The sequence below is a fragment of the Mustela nivalis genome (assembly GCF_964662115.1).
Source record: "Mustela nivalis genome assembly, chromosome: 9".
Taxonomy (NCBI): domain Eukaryota; kingdom Metazoa; phylum Chordata; class Mammalia; order Carnivora; family Mustelidae; genus Mustela; species Mustela nivalis.
The window spans coordinates 32,233,162-32,249,144 of NC_139028.1; the positions used below are offsets into that span (position 1 = coordinate 32,233,162).

At 46.7% G+C, this 15,983-nt stretch overlaps 2 protein-coding genes across 7 annotated transcripts in view; one reads left to right on the plus strand and one right to left on the minus strand.

The window, feature by feature from the left end:
• TMEM45B (transmembrane protein 45B) overlaps positions 1-1,015 on the plus strand; it is a 33,987-nt gene extending 32,972 nt beyond the window's left edge. For all 3 annotated transcript variants that reach the window (XM_082683957.1, XM_082683956.1, XM_082683955.1), the window contains one exon: positions 49-1,015. In XM_082683957.1, coding sequence (XP_082540083.1) covers positions 49-157 — 109 coding nt within the window. In that variant the 3' untranslated portion in view covers positions 158-1,015. The remainder of the gene's footprint in view (positions 1-48) is intronic.
• Positions 1,016-3,641: 2,626 nt separating this feature from the next.
• NFRKB (nuclear factor related to kappaB binding protein) overlaps positions 3,642-15,983 on the minus strand; it is a 40,990-nt gene continuing 28,648 nt past the window's right edge. For all 4 annotated transcript variants that reach the window (XM_082683948.1, XM_082683946.1, XM_082683949.1 and 1 more), the window contains exons 18-27: positions 14,874-14,980; positions 14,341-14,464; positions 14,085-14,164; positions 13,730-13,950; positions 13,337-13,607; positions 12,537-12,749; positions 9,191-9,958; positions 5,761-5,867; positions 4,836-4,971; positions 3,642-4,720 (exon numbers count right to left, since the gene is read on the minus strand). In XM_082683948.1, the coding sequence (XP_082540074.1) occupies positions 4,595-4,720; positions 4,836-4,971; positions 5,761-5,867; positions 9,191-9,958; positions 12,537-12,749; positions 13,337-13,607; positions 13,730-13,950; positions 14,085-14,164; positions 14,341-14,464; positions 14,874-14,980 (2,153 nt within the window). In that variant the 3' untranslated portion in view covers positions 3,642-4,594. The remainder of the gene's footprint in view (positions 4,721-4,835; positions 4,972-5,760; positions 5,868-9,190; positions 9,959-12,536; positions 12,750-13,336; positions 13,608-13,729; positions 13,951-14,084; positions 14,165-14,340; positions 14,465-14,873; positions 14,981-15,983) is intronic.

Here is a 15,983-nt window from a genome sequence, read left to right on the forward strand (position 1 = left end):
GGGACTTCAGAGCTAATGTCATGTGCTTTTACTGTTGCTCTGTTACAGCCATTTGACCCGGTTAAAGAGGCCCGGAGGAGAAATCATTGGTATTCAGAAGCTGAAGTCAGATCACACTTACCAGACAGCCCTCTTGAGTGGCTCGGATGAGGAATGAGAGGAGGCCACCCGTCACCAGTGCGGGGTGGATGTGCCCCTCTGAGTACAACATGCCAGAGTGTGCAAAGAGGTAGCTCATCTCCCTTTCAGTGCCTGCTGTGGTCTGCAGGGTTTATACATTCGCACCTTCTCATTAAACTAAGGTCTCTGTTGCTATGGTATCCTTCATAGAGAAAAATGAAGCAACAAGCCCTTATTTATGTTCCCATATGAAGGGAAATCAAAGACTCTGAAAGTTTCAGAATAGGATGTGGCCTCATGGATGAATCCAGGATATGAATCCAACAGAAAATACTGCTTTTGATAAATTATTCCTTTTTCTCTCAAGAAAACAGGTACTTTCTTAGCAGAAATTAAGTAAACAAGACTGCCTTTATTTTAAAGATGCAATTCTAGCACATTTTTTTTTTAAGTAAAAATTCACAAGCTTTGGTACTTTAAATATTACTTGTTAAACATTTCCTAATTAACCATTAATATTCCACAATACTGCAATACTACTGATAAGTGATGATGCTGGGCCAAAGGTGACTTTTTTTTCTTTTTTTTGAATTAGGAAGCTAGTTAGTGGCCCAGCTGAGAGCTGGAACATAGATGTTCTGGGTCCTCAAAAGTACTCTAATAAGAAGATGCTAACAGGAAGTCTGTATAATGAGGTAGAGAGAAAAAGGCAGGTTACTAAAGACCTTGAATTTAAATATAGCTGAAAGCAGAGGGTAAGAATCCTGCAGAAGATGTGGATCTTGAACTAGTAATGTAAAGTCTCAATACTGTAATGTTGGTTCTGGATGTTTCTTGTTTTTTAACTTCCTTCAACGAATATTTATTAAACATCTGCTTTGCACCAGCATGGAAATGGTTGGAAGGATCACGGAGATACCTGTCCAACCAGGAATTCAGTCTAATGGGAGAGATATGCAACCAGTTACCTACAGAGTGACTGGTGCCATGAGGGGTAAGTGCAACTACCGTGAAATACGAGGGAGGGAGCAGATGGGGAGTCTGCCCTGTAGAAAAAGCACATTCCAGGCATAGAGAACAGGAAGCACAAAGTTCACGAAATCACAAAGGAACACAGAGAGTTAAGTTCCACAAACTGACAGAAGTGGGCTAGGACAAGCTGGAAAGGTCTTCCAGACCAACAGTAACATTTGTGTGTACAGCACTCCCCTCATTCTGAAAGGCACTGTCTCCCATGTGACCTGCACAACCACGTGTAATGGAAGCACACTTGGTTCTGCAGAGAAGCTGATGAGCTGAAGGTCACAGAGCTACAAAGTTGCAAAGCCAGCCTTTAGGATTACAAAGCCAGCTTACTTCTCGACAGAGGACCCCCTCCCCACGACCACTACTTCAGACCACTACTTCATACAAATACAGCAGAGATCTTCAACATGAAGCACTGTGCGCTCTCTGGCAGAAATGCACTTACGTGAGAGCTGACCTCCCATGGTTATCCAGCACTTCAGTACTGAGTTCACAACTAAGGGGTTAAAAATTAACTACCTGAAACTGGGATTTAATTATGAGAAGAGAACCTGTGGGTTGCCTTTCAGGATCCACTTCCATTTGCCTGCTAAGTAGGAACCCAAACATCCATTCAGTAAGTACTGGAGGACCCATTATGGGCAATTAACATAAAACACATTCTTTTCTTAGGGACTGGCATGGGGTAAGAACCTACTTACAGTGTTAGTTGCATGTAAAGATCTCCTCTGCGGATGGAAGGGGCGAAGACAGTGCAGCACACTGTAAGGAAATGTATTTTCTCCAGAGTGAGGGGCTGAGGTGTGAAGATCAGAGAGAAAACACTGATTACTGTGATGCCCCTTTCACAGCACCTTCATGGAACTCATCTACCTTGGAGAAAAATCTTAGAAGTGGTATCAAAATACAAACCCATCACAGTGCTAGTCACCAAGTCAGTCTTAGGCACACAGTCTGAATAACTGTACCAACCTCTGAATCTTAGGTACACAGGCTCAATTGTTCCCGTATGTTCTTCTGGACGTGTTCCCCCAAAGTATCCACCATAGCTCCCACATCTCTACAAGACCCTTGAGGTCTGTATCCAAGGAACCATGTTTGATGCAAATGCTGCTCACATCCCTTGAACAACTACAGCAGGGGCTGCCATTCCTCAGCATCCACCGACTGGCCAGGCCATACCGAAACATACTCACCAGGGACCCAGGCCTACCCTAGCATCCTGAAAAGTCCCTGTTCTCTGAGCACGCAGGTGGAGGTCTCCAGGCACTAAGGAGACAGACACGGCCAGGTGACTTTAGTAAACAAAAGAGGGAGGCAGGGCTGGGGCTGAACGTCCAAACTACTTTCCTACAATCACTTGAAAAGTAACTTCAGGAAGGGTGTGTTTTAACCAGCAATAAAGACCTGAGACAGGGTCCCTCAGATGTCTACCATTTTCTCATTTAGAAACTGTCAGGTGGACTCTTCTAGGAAACAATGACATGCAAATATCAAAGGACTGGAAACAACAGATGCCCTCTCCTCGACTCAGCTAAAAGGCCATTTTTCTTCTTCGTGGCATCCCTACCTTTCCCCTTCCTAGTCTGACTTTTGTGCCAGCCCCCGATCACCAGCAAAAGCTCAGTCACCCTTCAGCCAATTCAAATCCGCACTCTGTAACTGGGGCTTACCACCCTTACTTGTTACTTGAACAAGTTACTTGAACTTGTTCCCACTTCTCAGCAGGACACATCACAGCCACCCTCCCCCGGGAAGGCAGCAAAAAGGATACTTGACTTAGAATCAGAAGACTGGATGTACATCTTGCTTCTCTTTAACCTCAACTCAGACTTGCCATTTGTCACAGGGATGAGAAGTCAGAAGAGGGAGAAGAATGTCTATTTTATAGAACTGCTTTAAGAATCAAATCTGAGGTCTAGAAAGCCACCAGCCACTCTGACCTTTGCAGCCTATCTCATCACTAGGCACCACCAAGCAACCCCCTCTAAACTAGGCTGTTGAGATTTTCTGCGCCTTAACTCCACTTCCTCACCAGACCACATAAAAGATCATCACCGAATTTCCACAGATTAAAGACACGTTTTTAATAATCTGGACACTCTCAAGAGAGACAAGGAAGCTCTGACCCTGCAGGAAAGCTCCACCATCCAACCCCTGCTCCCACACAAAAGAGGCCTATGCTGTTAACAACCAGGGCTTTAATTCTGACAGTTTCCAGTATTGTTCGGAACTCTGCCTAGAGCTTGGTGACACAGCCAGGATGAGAAGACTGGTAAATCCCAGCTGACCTAAGACCGAGCTGCAGGGTGTGCACACCACTCTCTTCTTGCTGTCTCTACTCTGGAGCAGAAGTCAGCAAAGTTTTACCTAAAGGGCCTACAGATATAAGTATTTTAGGCCTAAGGGCCACAGAGACTCTATGGCAATGACTCAGGTCTGCCTCTCACTGAAAGCAGCCATGGGTAATGGTACAGAGACAAATGGCCACAGGCTGTGTTCCAATAAGACTTTATTTACAAAAACAGGTAGCCAGCCCCGAGGCTGTGGTTTGCAGACTCTTGCTCTGGAGCAAAGCAAACCTATCATCTCTGAACCGTAATAACGTCGGAGCTGCGACAGCAGCGTTTCTGCTGGCACTTGCCTACTCTGTCCACTGACTCTGGACTTTGGTTTGAACAGGCTTGACAAGGAGGACAAAGCAGGTGAAGGTAAGGACCACAATCAAGATCCTGATGCCTCATCTCTATGAGGTGGTGCCAAATTCATACCATTTCAGGGAACCCGCACTCTCTCGCTCCCTAGGGTTCCTGACCACCTTGGAGCCTCCCCACTACTATGCAGTGATCATGTCAGCCACCAAGTTACTAAGAATCCTGCGATTCTCTCATTATGGTCAAGAGTAAGTCCTCAGTTTGAGGGGCGGGGGGGAGAGGGCTAAAGCCCAAGTTTCTATTGGATAAACATGTACAACAGGTTCTTTAAAAAAATAAGTTACATAAAAATTTCTGGACACAAAACTCCTATCTAGACCACTAGTCACAGAGAAGAGCAGAAGCTAGAAAATCCAATCCCCACAGAGAACATGGCTTCCTGCCGGTCTGCACACTCTGTGGCTATGAACCTGCCCCTGGTGTCTGGCTCTTAGGAAGAGAACTGGGGCTCGTGTGGCACAACAATGACCTCACGCCACCCTGCAGAGGAGCTTCTCCCGATCGCAACCGCACAGCGCCAGGAAGTCTGGCGGGGACTTTTCTAGGAGTGCTCCACCGTGGAGTATGGCAGCAGATTCCAGGCCACGGATGCCGTCACGCCACTGCCGGCCTTCCCCAACCAGACAAGCTGAGAAGAACGCCGCCGCCTCCCAGCTCCCCTCGTCTCAGCCAGGAGGGCAAACCAGGCGGGCATGCGTGAGTGCGTGCACGGACGCCATCTGTCTCTCCCCGAATCACTGCTGTTCAGGTGCCTGTTTAGGAGATGGAGCTGTGGTCACGACGACAGTGGAGACTGCTTTGGAGGAACCAGAAGCTGTTCCCTGTTGAAGATGGGATGCGGGGACAGTCTGGATGCGCACCTGTGTACAAAGACAGAACGTCCGGTTAGGAGGTCACAGATGAGCCCCTCAGCTGCAAAGAAAAAGTGACAGGGAGAGAAGTCTGGTATGGCCGACAGCTCTCCTTGGCCCTTACCTGTGTGGCCTGACCTTGTTGCTGAAGCTGCTGCAACTGCTGTGCAGTGAGGAAACTCACAGGCTTATTGCCAGCAATGAGCTTAGTACCCGCCGGCATGGTGGTGAGGATGATATTGCGGCCCAACCCACTGAGGCTGTGGAGGGAAAGCAGGGGTGAGGCATCATGATAGGCAAGGTGTCACCTCTGGCCCAGAAGCAGGCCGCATGCTTAAGGGTGACAGGGAGATCTGCAGTCCTGCGAAACTTCCTGCATTCTGGACTAAAATGGAAACCAGCTGGTGAGACCACCTTTCTCCTAGCTTCTAGGCTTCCCATAAAGCTCCAAGGCCCTCAGTGCTCTGAATACAACGGCTCTGACACTGTATCCAGATCAGGAGAAATAATGGACAGGACTCCAGGGAAATGTGCATTCCAGAAAACAAACTCTTCTCCATGACAGCTGTCTTGAGACTATCTGATTTCATCATGCCCCTTATCCCTGTTTAGGTCAGGACCACACAAAGCCCCCAAGTAAGTCGTCCTCCTCCTCTGAACTACTGTAACACAGAGCTCAGTGTCAAAATGATGCCTTCCCTAACACCCACACTGCGAACTGCCATCTGAGCCACAGCACCAGCACAACCTATCCCAGCACTTCCCATCCCCCTCCTTTTTTCTCCATAGTACGTCTCACCATGCTACATGGTATTTTACTCCATCATTTCACTCCTCCCCCTATGATGTAAGCTTGAAAACAGCATGGCCTTTTGTCTGTTTTAATCACGGCTCTGTTTCCCCAGTGCCTAAAAACAATACTAGGTACTCGATAAATGTTAATGAGCACAAGAAAGGAGAAATATCCAAAAGCCCCAGAAACACGAGCTGCCCTTCCCCTGTGTGGCAGGGAGCCATGTGGAAGCCCTGCCCTTCACGCCAGCACTTACTTGGCTCCAAGGTTGCCTTTGATGATGGGGGCCGTGACCACACTTTTGCCCTTCATAGGCTGGCTAATAACAGACAGTGGAACCGTGATCCTCGTGGGCAGCTTCCCCTAAAGAAAAAAAGAAATCAGGCTCACGGCAAGTGTCACCTACTGGGCCACCAGCTAGGAGCAAGCGCCCCGATGCTCTCATTTCCTATACTCTGCAGGGGCCCAGTATTTCTCCTAAAACTGCCGATAGGCTGTAGTAAGTGTTCATATATTCTATTTAGGTCTCATCTGACATTAACCATCCTCCTTCACGCACCCTAAAGCAGCAAACAAACACAGATAACCACTGCCATCAGCATAAAAACGTGTACTAAACTGCAAAGAGAAGCATCATGTTCACTTAAGCAGAGTAGGAGTTTGAGCTCCGTAGAGGATGGGCTCTCAATCATCCGTGTACCTCCCGATACTTGGCACACAACTACTATCTGCAGGAAGTGTGACGAAGGACAGAGGCACGCGGCAGTTACTAAAGTGCACAGTCCTGCTTCCCTGGAACGCAGGCTCACTGGCGCGGTGCACGCAGCTCGGCATGCTAGATTGGGAACAGGTCAAATTTTCCAGGTGCTTTCCCTCTCTCCCAGAGATAAGAGAGGTTAGTTAAGGGACATTAATAATAAACTCAACCAAGTGAAAAGTCCAACCCCAAAGCCAATAAAGGCCGAAAAGGAACAAAGTAGAAGGTGAACAGGCCTACAGTCTTTGCATTTCAGGATGGCGAAGATTAGCTCACATAATCACCGATGTTCAGGGGTGCCTCTTAACCCTTGGCTGGTAATAAAATTTAAACACAGTAAAATCTTGTGTAAATCTGGTTTTTAAAAATAATTCAAGGGGCGCCTGAGTAGCTCAGTGGGTTAGAGCCTCTGCCTTTGGCTCAGGTCATGATCCCAGTCCTGGGATCGAGCCCCGCATCAGGCTCTACTCAGTGGGGAACCTGCTTCCCCCACCTGCCCCTGCTTCCCTCTGCGTACTTGTGATCTCTGTCTGTCAAATAAATAAATAAAATCCTAAAAAAAAGATTCAAGGGACGCCTTGGCTCAGTCATGCTCGGGTCATAATCCCAGGGTGCTGGGATTGAGTCCTGCATCAGGCTCCCTGCTCGGTAGGGAGCCTGCTTCTCCCTCTGCCTGCTCTGCCTGCTGCTCCCCGTGCTTCTGCTGACTGATAAATAAATAAATAAAATCTTAAAAAAAAAAAAAAAAGATTCAAGAGGGGTGGTCATTAGGATACTCAGAAAGGGCATCAACACTTCCCAAGGGCAAGCTATTTCTCAAGAAGCCAGGCACTCAGGTACAAAACTGTGTGTCACAGGTCCCGATACCAATCTCCAGCTGATTCACAAGTTGTAGCCCATCAGAAAGCTCAACGATGTCAACAGACAAGAGAATAACTTGAGATGGTACCTACAGGTGGATTTACTTATGGTTTTTATTTTCTTAAGAATGCCTCAGCTGGGGCGCCTGGGTGGCTCAGTGGGTTAAAGCCTCTGCCTTCAGCTCAGGTTATGATCCCGGGGTCATGAGATCGAGCCCCGCATCAGGCTCTCTGCACAGTTGAGAGCTGCTTGCCCCCCCCCTCTCTCCCTGCCTCTCTGCCTACTTGTGATTTCTGTCAAATAAATAAATAAATAAAAATCTTAAAAGAAAAAAAAAAAAATGCCTCAGCTGCTTTTAACCTTCAGACCACCGTAACACCAGCTGGAATCGTCCCTTTGTGACCAGCCTAACTTGCTGAATAGACCGGGAAAAAAAAGCACTGCTTTATGCTTCGTGCCCCTCACAGGCTCTTGGGCTGTGACGGAGTAGATGCCACGGGCTTACTACGTTTCTGTATTAGGAGAAAGATTCAAAGAAACAAAAGTGGATCAAGTACACACTGTCTTCTTTTTTCCTTAATTTAACTTCTGTGATAATGAGAACCTAAATAAATATTTTCTTTTAAGCCACACTATATTTCAGGGTTTTTTGGCTGGTTGGTTTTACTAATGTCCTCCTTCCTCTACCACTCTGGCTTTTATCCAGATTCCTGAGGATTTACTATATATGTTGCTTAGAAAAGTAAAAACTGTGTTTAATACTGTGCATATGCACCCCACTCTACAGAAGAATGCTCCTTATCCACAGGCTAAAGAATAAAAACATGCACCCAGAAACATACCTGTGTTGATATGGGAATTTGCTTTATGATAAGTGTAGTATTTCAAGTTAGTGAGTAAGGAATAAACTGATTAGTGATGTTGGAATAAAGTAAGAACTATAAAATGACATCTCTACGACATGCCATTCACAGAACATATTTCAAATGCATTATCAACTATACTTTTTCTAAAACCCTGAAAATATTTTATTAAAATGAAGGCTAATATCTTTATTCCCTGGAGTAAGAAAAGCACAAGACGCAAAACCCAGGAACCATAAAAGAAAATGTTGATAGATCTAAACCGATAAAATACCTGTAGAGCAAAGGCTCCAAGGTTAAAAAATGACAGGCTGGAACGAAGTATTTTCTACACATATCAAGAATAACATCCAGAAGAAATAAAGAGCCATCTCAAACATCCATGGCAAAATGGATGCCCAACTCCTCTAAAGATCAGAGAAATGAAACAGAAGAACTCTCTTCACCAGTTAGATAAAGTTAAAACTACAAATCCCAGGATGCCCAGCATCGGTTAGGAGAGCTGCCAAGGGAAGTGTAAGGTGGTGTGAGCTTTTTGGTTGCATGACTGGTGTTAACAAAGCTTTCCGTGTGTATCCCTGCCCCCTTCTAGCATCCTCCACTCCACAGATGCTTTTCTGCATTCACCGCAGCACTGGTCTTCAACAGAACAGAGGTTCAAGCACACCGCTTCTTAGAAAAGTAAAATATGAATATGCACTGATACAGGATTACCATGTATCAGTAAAAAGAATGCTATCAATATCCACAGGGGATCTAGAATAATGCCCAAGATATATTTTTAAATAAGTAAGGCAAAGCACAGAACAGTACTCAGATTTAAGGTCTCTCACAGGGATTTCTTTTCAAACTATGTGTACATACTGCATGAAAACGCTCAGGAAAAGGACTCGAAGGATAAATGCCAAAATCCAGTAGTAATGAGCACTCGTGAAGAGTGAAGTAGAGGGTGACTGAAAAAATTTTATCTTTTACTCTAAGTATTTTTGTACGTTTTAATCCTTTATAAGAGCGAACACATACACTACTTCATAAATTTGTTTTGAAAAAAAGCTAGGCTAGTAGGCTAGCTAGTAGGCTTAAATAAGCCTACTAGGAAGTAAGCCTGTTTGGGTCAAACGAAGCAATCGAGAGCGGGTGTACTTTCCGTTCCTAAAAAGAGAAGCTCCCTAAGGAGAACGGCTATTCTTCCCCGTGTTACTCACAGCCTGGGATGTGGAAACCACCGTGGTGCTGACAGGGACCTGCCGCACTGCAGAGGCTCCCGTCCCGATGCTGATGGGCGTACTGGCAGCCCCAGAAGCCACGGCCACAGTCTTGGACACAGCAGCATTCATACTGGGCAAGGACACCGCTGAAGTATGGACAGTTCCAGACCCACTGGCCACTGAGGACCCTTGCTTGGCATGGGTCGCAACTGTGATGGTCTGGCCTGCTTTGGGGGGCATCACTCCCAGGCCCTGCACGATGCGGATCGTGGCAGCTGGTTTTGCTTCTGAAGAAGCCACCGTGTTTTTCGCCTTCTGGTCTGCCACACTCACACCAAGTGCTGGCATCAAGCGGAAAGCTGAACTTGAGGCTTCTGTTGGCTTGAGGTCAGGAGTCACTTTAACCACGGTGGTACCTGTCGGAGTGGACGCAGGGGCACTAGCTGAACTGGCCTTGGCAGGGCTCTCTGTGGCATGGACCGGATTGGAAGTGACGTGTAAGGTAGCAGAAATGCCTTTGCCTGCAGTGCCGCTTCCTGTCCCAAAGAGGTCCTGGGTCAATTTGACTGTTGTGACCTGGGACTTGGCCAATGTGGCCATCATGTCCGGAGTGATTCGCAGAACCGTCTGGCCTTTGGCATCTGTGGTGATGGAAGAGGGCGGCAGACGCAAGACATCCTTACCCTGGATACGGAAGTTAGTGGCTGTGAGTGGAATGCTGTTGCCCGTCTGGGGCTTCACACCGAGCTGCCCAGTGATGGCCACCTGGATAGGAAAGAAAGAGCACTGACAAGGGGATCCGCAGTGCTAAGCTGCTTGTGCAGAGTAATGAGACAAATCTCCATTTCCTGGGGGTGTGTGCTTTAGATATTTTTTTAACTTTTTGTTTTGAAAACTTGTGGATGTTTACAAAAGTGGAGAATGGTGTGTAAAAAATCCATGTACCCAGCTTCAAAGTGATCACTTTGCCAATCTTGTTTTATCTGCCCCACTTTTCCTTTTTTGGGGGGGTGGAGAGAGGAGCTGGAATATTTTAAAGTAAACCACTATATCATTTTACTGATCAATACTTCTGTACACACTTCTAACCTAGAAAAGGACTTTTTTTTTAAAGTAAAAAAAATCACCTACACATTAGACCAGATGGGTTTAACACACATATGGAACATTCCATCCCCAAAGAGCAGAATACATGTTCTTAAGTGCACACAGAATGTTTTCCAAGACAGATCACATATTAGGCCACAGCCCCCACCCCAACACACCCAACTACTAAAACCTAATCATCTATAAATACTATCTAGTAATATATATTTGCATTTCCCCAACTGTTTCAAAAATGTCTTTTATTTACAGTTATGATGACCTTTAATTTCAAGAGCAGACAATGGCACCAGTGGTCCACAGCATGGGCTTTGGAGCCCGACTTACTGGATTCCTACACCAACTCCTATCTAAGGTCAATATCCCATGTGTAACACATGAACGCTTCTAGCCTCAAGGACCTTCTCTATGTTGCATTTCATCAGTATGCAAAGATGCTCTAACATTTCTCAACCTACGAAGCAACAGACCTTCCTTTACTCCACATGCCGTCCCCTCTCCCAGCCCCACTTCTCTGCTCTCTTCAGAAACAGAATTGCTGAAAAACTGCCAATATTCCTTGTCTCTACTTCCTCACCTTACATTCTCTCTTGAACCCATTCCCAAACAGCCACCAATCCACTGGTGGCCAGTCAAGCAAGCAGAGTGTGATCTGCCTGCAGCCTCACGTCTCTCACACTTCCACAGCCGACACAGGTGCTGACTTCATAAACACACTGTTCTCCAGGTCTGAATTCCAGTATCCGCACCTCAGTGTTTGCAAGCTTGGGAGATGATATCACAGTCTACCTAATCACTCAAGCCCGAAGCTGTGGGACACACTCAAATCCCTTCTTTCAACAGACCCCCCAATCTGCCCACCGGAGAATCACACAAGCTCAACCGCCAACCATATATCCAGAATCCCAGCACCTCTCCGACCTCCAAAGATGATGCACACAAGCCAGCACCATCTTCCTGGACTGCCTCGACTACCTCCCAGTCTCCCTGCTTCCATGTCCCCTGAAGCCCATCCTACGCAGCAGCCAGAGAGCTTTTTAAACATAAACCAATCAACTTATTCTGGCCCACGATCTTTCAGTGGCTCCCCACGTTAAAATTAAAATCAAAGTGTGATGTGATTTAACCACAGCCAACTTCTCAAGCAACCCCCTTCGAACGCTTTCACACCTGCTTACTAAGTTTCACACACAATGGCTTTCCCGTTGCTCCTCAAGAGTATGACGTGAAAACAACAGATTCCCTGCACTTTCATTTACTTCATCTGATGCCTAGAATGCTGCTGCCAGATAATCCAAATATGGCACACTCTAACCTCATTTCATCCCTCTTCCAAATGCCATCCTCTCAGGCCTGCACAGATGGCCTTAGCTAAAATGGCACACTGTCACTCTCTACCCCTCCCCGTTTACTGCTCTCCTTAGCTATTACACCTGTCCCGGAAGCAGCTCAGTCCCCTAGCTCTATGGGAAGATAAGCTCCAAAAAGGCAGGGATTCGGTCTCTGGAATACACCACTACATCCCCAATAGTCTGGAATGTGCCTGGCACAAAAAAAGCACTCAATAAATATTTGGTCAATGAAAACAATGACATTATTTTACCATTAGATGACTCCATTTCTTCATGTATAAAACAAGGATAATAAAAGCATCTATCCCATGGCATTATGAGGATTAAATTACACAGTACCTATAAAAGCACAGTGCAGGCACCTGAAAAGCACATCACTGCTACTGTGCCTAATAATTCTTTGGGGATTTTTGTGATTTAAAAAAAATATATTCTATTTTTAAATAATCTCTGCACCCAGCATGGGACTCAAACTCACAACCCTGAGATCAAGAGTCACATGCTCCACTGACTGAGTCAGCCAAGTGCCCCCCTATTTACCAATTGTTCAAAAATTCAATGATCATCCTTGCACATTCACAAGCAGGAAAGTACAAATGTATCCTACTGTTATCAGAGATAAGCAAAAACACCAAAAAAGTATATGTTATACCACAAGATTGTCATTAAATAGATTCATGAAACATCTACTCTGAATCCAGATACTACTAACTGCTAAATTATACGGAAAAGAAATAGAAGAAATCTTTGGCATCTAAAAGACTGCATCAGGGAACTTACCCTTGAAATACCCGTGAGCTAAAGATCAAAGATTACAAATCGTTAAGATCTCCAATGGTCCTGCTTTAGGACAAAGGCGTCGAATCCACCCAGAGATTTCCACCAACCTGCTTGATGATGTTCTGTCCTGTGACATTCTGAATGACAGCAGCCGTGGAAGCACTTGGAGCGGAGCTGCCGGGAGAACTTGTGGCTGGCTTGCTCGCGGGGTTGGCTGTGGCAGGGAGACTGGTCATCGTGAGCCCCGTCTGCCCGGGGCCAGGACGCTGCACAGTGGCTGCCGCAGTCTGGGCTTTGACTGGAACAGTAGCCATAACTGTCTGGTTCAAGTGTGAGACCAAGAGCTTGATAAGACACCGAAATGCAGCCCAGCCCACCAAGCTGTCCCCAGCATGCCCCCAGCCAGAAGTGTCCCTCTAAGAGCACATGTACTCTACCACTGCTTAAGGCTTGCTACACTCATAAGTGGACACTGTAAAGTTCTTGTATCTGTGTGGAGCATCTTAATTTTCAGAAAGCTTTCACGCTGAACCTCCCATTTTATTCCTACACAATGAGAACAAATATTATACCACTTTTAGGGTAAAGGAAACTGAGACAGGAGTAAGACTCTTCTCTAAAATTACCCGACTAGTTAGTGGCATGACCAGATGAAAGGCAAACGGAAGGAGCCCGAGATTTAGAAACACATCCCACTTCCACAAGTGTCCTGACATTACAATCCTGGGTAAATCACTCAACTGCTCCAAAGTTCTGATTCCCACCATGTAAAACACAACTTATTAGTCATGCTTACTCAGCTGTGAATATTAAATGAGCTGCTGCGTCAAGCTTCTTGGTCCCTCCCCAGCCTGCCCACTGGACTCATGAGACCATGGCAGGGTCCAGGCTTGCTGTCCCTGTTTACCTGGGGCACGACTTTGGTCTGTGGAGCGCTGGCTGGAGCACGAATCTGTGGTCCCGCCGGCATCTGGGGCAGCGTCTGTGTCTGCCCTGTGGACTGCTGAGGCACAGTGGGAAGGCCCGGCTGGGCCACCACCCGTACCTGGGGCAGTCCAGCCGGGCCAGAGTGGCTCACGACACGGGCAGGGGCCTGAGAACTTGGTGGAGTCTGGCTGGCAGCCGGGGAAAGCATTGTTCCTAGCTGTGGCATTGTCGGTGAAGAAACCAGAAGAACACTGCAAGGAGATGGGGAAATGAGGGGGGTGGAAGGGAACATGACAAAAACCAAACAACTGAAGCCACACATCCAAAAGGCCTTTAGAGGGAGAAAGCTGGAGGAAAAAATGGAGGACCTTACCCTGAGCTAGATTTAGCTGGTTCTGAGACAGTAGTAGGGCCACTTTTGTTCACTGATGACACAGGTGGAGGGGAGATTGGAGTGGCAGGCAGAGCTGGAGTGGTGGGGGTCACAGGTGTGACCGGGGTGGGTGGCATGCTAGAGTCACTGAGGCTCATCTGGCTCTGCTCGGAGGGACCACTGCTGAGGACCTTCAGTGAACTCTCCTTGCTGCCAGATTTCTACAGGCAGAGGAGAAATGTGGGTGCAGTTTAACCAAAGTCACCAAAGGATGGCACGGCACTGTGGTTCAAGGCAGGCCTCACTGCCACCCACCATGACACCCCTAAGGCAGCTGCCCTCAGAGGTCACTTACCACCTTGGACGGGGGCTTGGGTTTTTGCTGAAGGGCTTTCCGTGCTTTAGCTGCAGCAGCTTGTGCTTGGTGAATCCGCTCTGTAAACAAGAGTGGTAAGCCTCAGCACAGTAAGCAGGGTGCCTTCATTAGGAGCCAAGCCCTGGCTGGTGGCCTCCCCAGCGGGCAAGGTCCTGCCTGAATGTCACTGGGAAGTGTCATGGCCCTGGGGCAGGAAGCCAAAAGCACCCCTATTCTGCTCGGGGCCTCAACGCACCGAACTCCTCCTCACTCCGGTCTCGATGCAGGTAGATCCACAGCTTTCGCCCGATGTCATATTTCACACACGGGTCTTTCTCATAATGCAGCCGATCCAGCGCTCCACTCACCACTGTGTTCACCTGAGAACCAGAGCAAAGGGAAAGGGACCCTTCAGACTCAGACACCAGAGGCAAAATGCCAGGTGTTAAGCTGCAGGTGACAAACAGACCCTCTCCTGCCTGCTGGCCATACTGCCGATGGCTCACTGCAGCACCTAGCAACACTCCAAGATTCCTGAGAGACTGAGCTGCTCCCCGAAGGAGCAGGGAACAAAGAAGCCATAGAAGCTGAAGGGAAGTGCGAGTGAAATCTGTGCTCCACAGGGTCTTAGGTCATCACTGTTCCCCTTTCTCAGGACCTCTTCCTTTCCTTTTCTTCATTCAATTAAAAAAAAAAAAAAACAAAAAAACTATGACATTTTATGTTTCCTTGTAAGTTTTCTTAAATCCGTTCTGAAACAAAACAAACACCACCTCTTTTCCATCCTACCTGGGTGCTGGTGACATCTGGGGCGAGAAACTGGGAGTCCTTGAGCAGCTCACAGATCTCTGCCCGGGTACCTTCCCCATTAGGCAGCCGGGCCGCAGCATCTCGAACTGATGGCATCAGAAAATGGAAAGTCCAAGAATCAAGCATGGCTGTCACTGCAGAGCACTGTCCTCTAACCTGCTCTCATGGGGAGCAGCTCACTGAGGAGTGCCTCAGCCTTAGTCAGACTCGGCATTATCACCTATTATGACAGTAATAAGGGGACAGTATCCTACACCCTTCATATGTTCAGCCAAGACTAAAGTCTGTAAATTCAGGTGGAAAAAAATTTTCCACATCTGACTGAAATATAGCATTTCCTTCAATTATGAGCAAAGGTAACAAATCTTATGTTGGCAGTGATAGGATCAGAAATCAGGTATTTTCATTATCACATCACAGCATCATTTCTACCCAACACTATTTGGAAATTATAGGAGATAAAAGACCTGCTGCTGAGGGCTGTCATTTAATATTGTAATAAAAACATACATATTTCTGCATCATAAATTTAACATTTTGATAAATATTTTAACAGGACCATTTTCTTTAGTAACTCTATGCATTTCATTTTATGCATTTAAAGACCAAATCCTGGGGCGCCTGAGTGGCTCAGTGGGTTAAGCCTCTGCCTTCGGCTCAGGTCATGGTCTCAGGGTCCTGGGATCGAGCCCCGCATCAGGTTCTCTGCTCGGCGGGGAGCCTGCTTCCCTTCCTCTCTCTCTCTGCCTGCTTCTCTGCCTACTTGTGATCTCTGTCTTTCAAATAAATAAATAAAATCTTTAAAAAAAAAAAAATAAATAAAGACCAAATTCTGAGGTGGAGTCTGTAGGATTTACCAGACCACCAAAAAGCTTCACGGCATAAAAAAAATTAAAAACCTCATCTTTAAAACAGTCTAGAGAAAGCAAATTCCCAAACTTAACTATCTAGCTGGCCTGTGAAAAATTTCCACATGGAAAATAAATGTGAGCCTAGACTTCAGGGGAGAATCACGGATTCTCACATCGATCTCTGGGGACAGAATTCCCTCTTCGTGTCCCAAACTCCAAGGCCTCCTAAAACTTATCT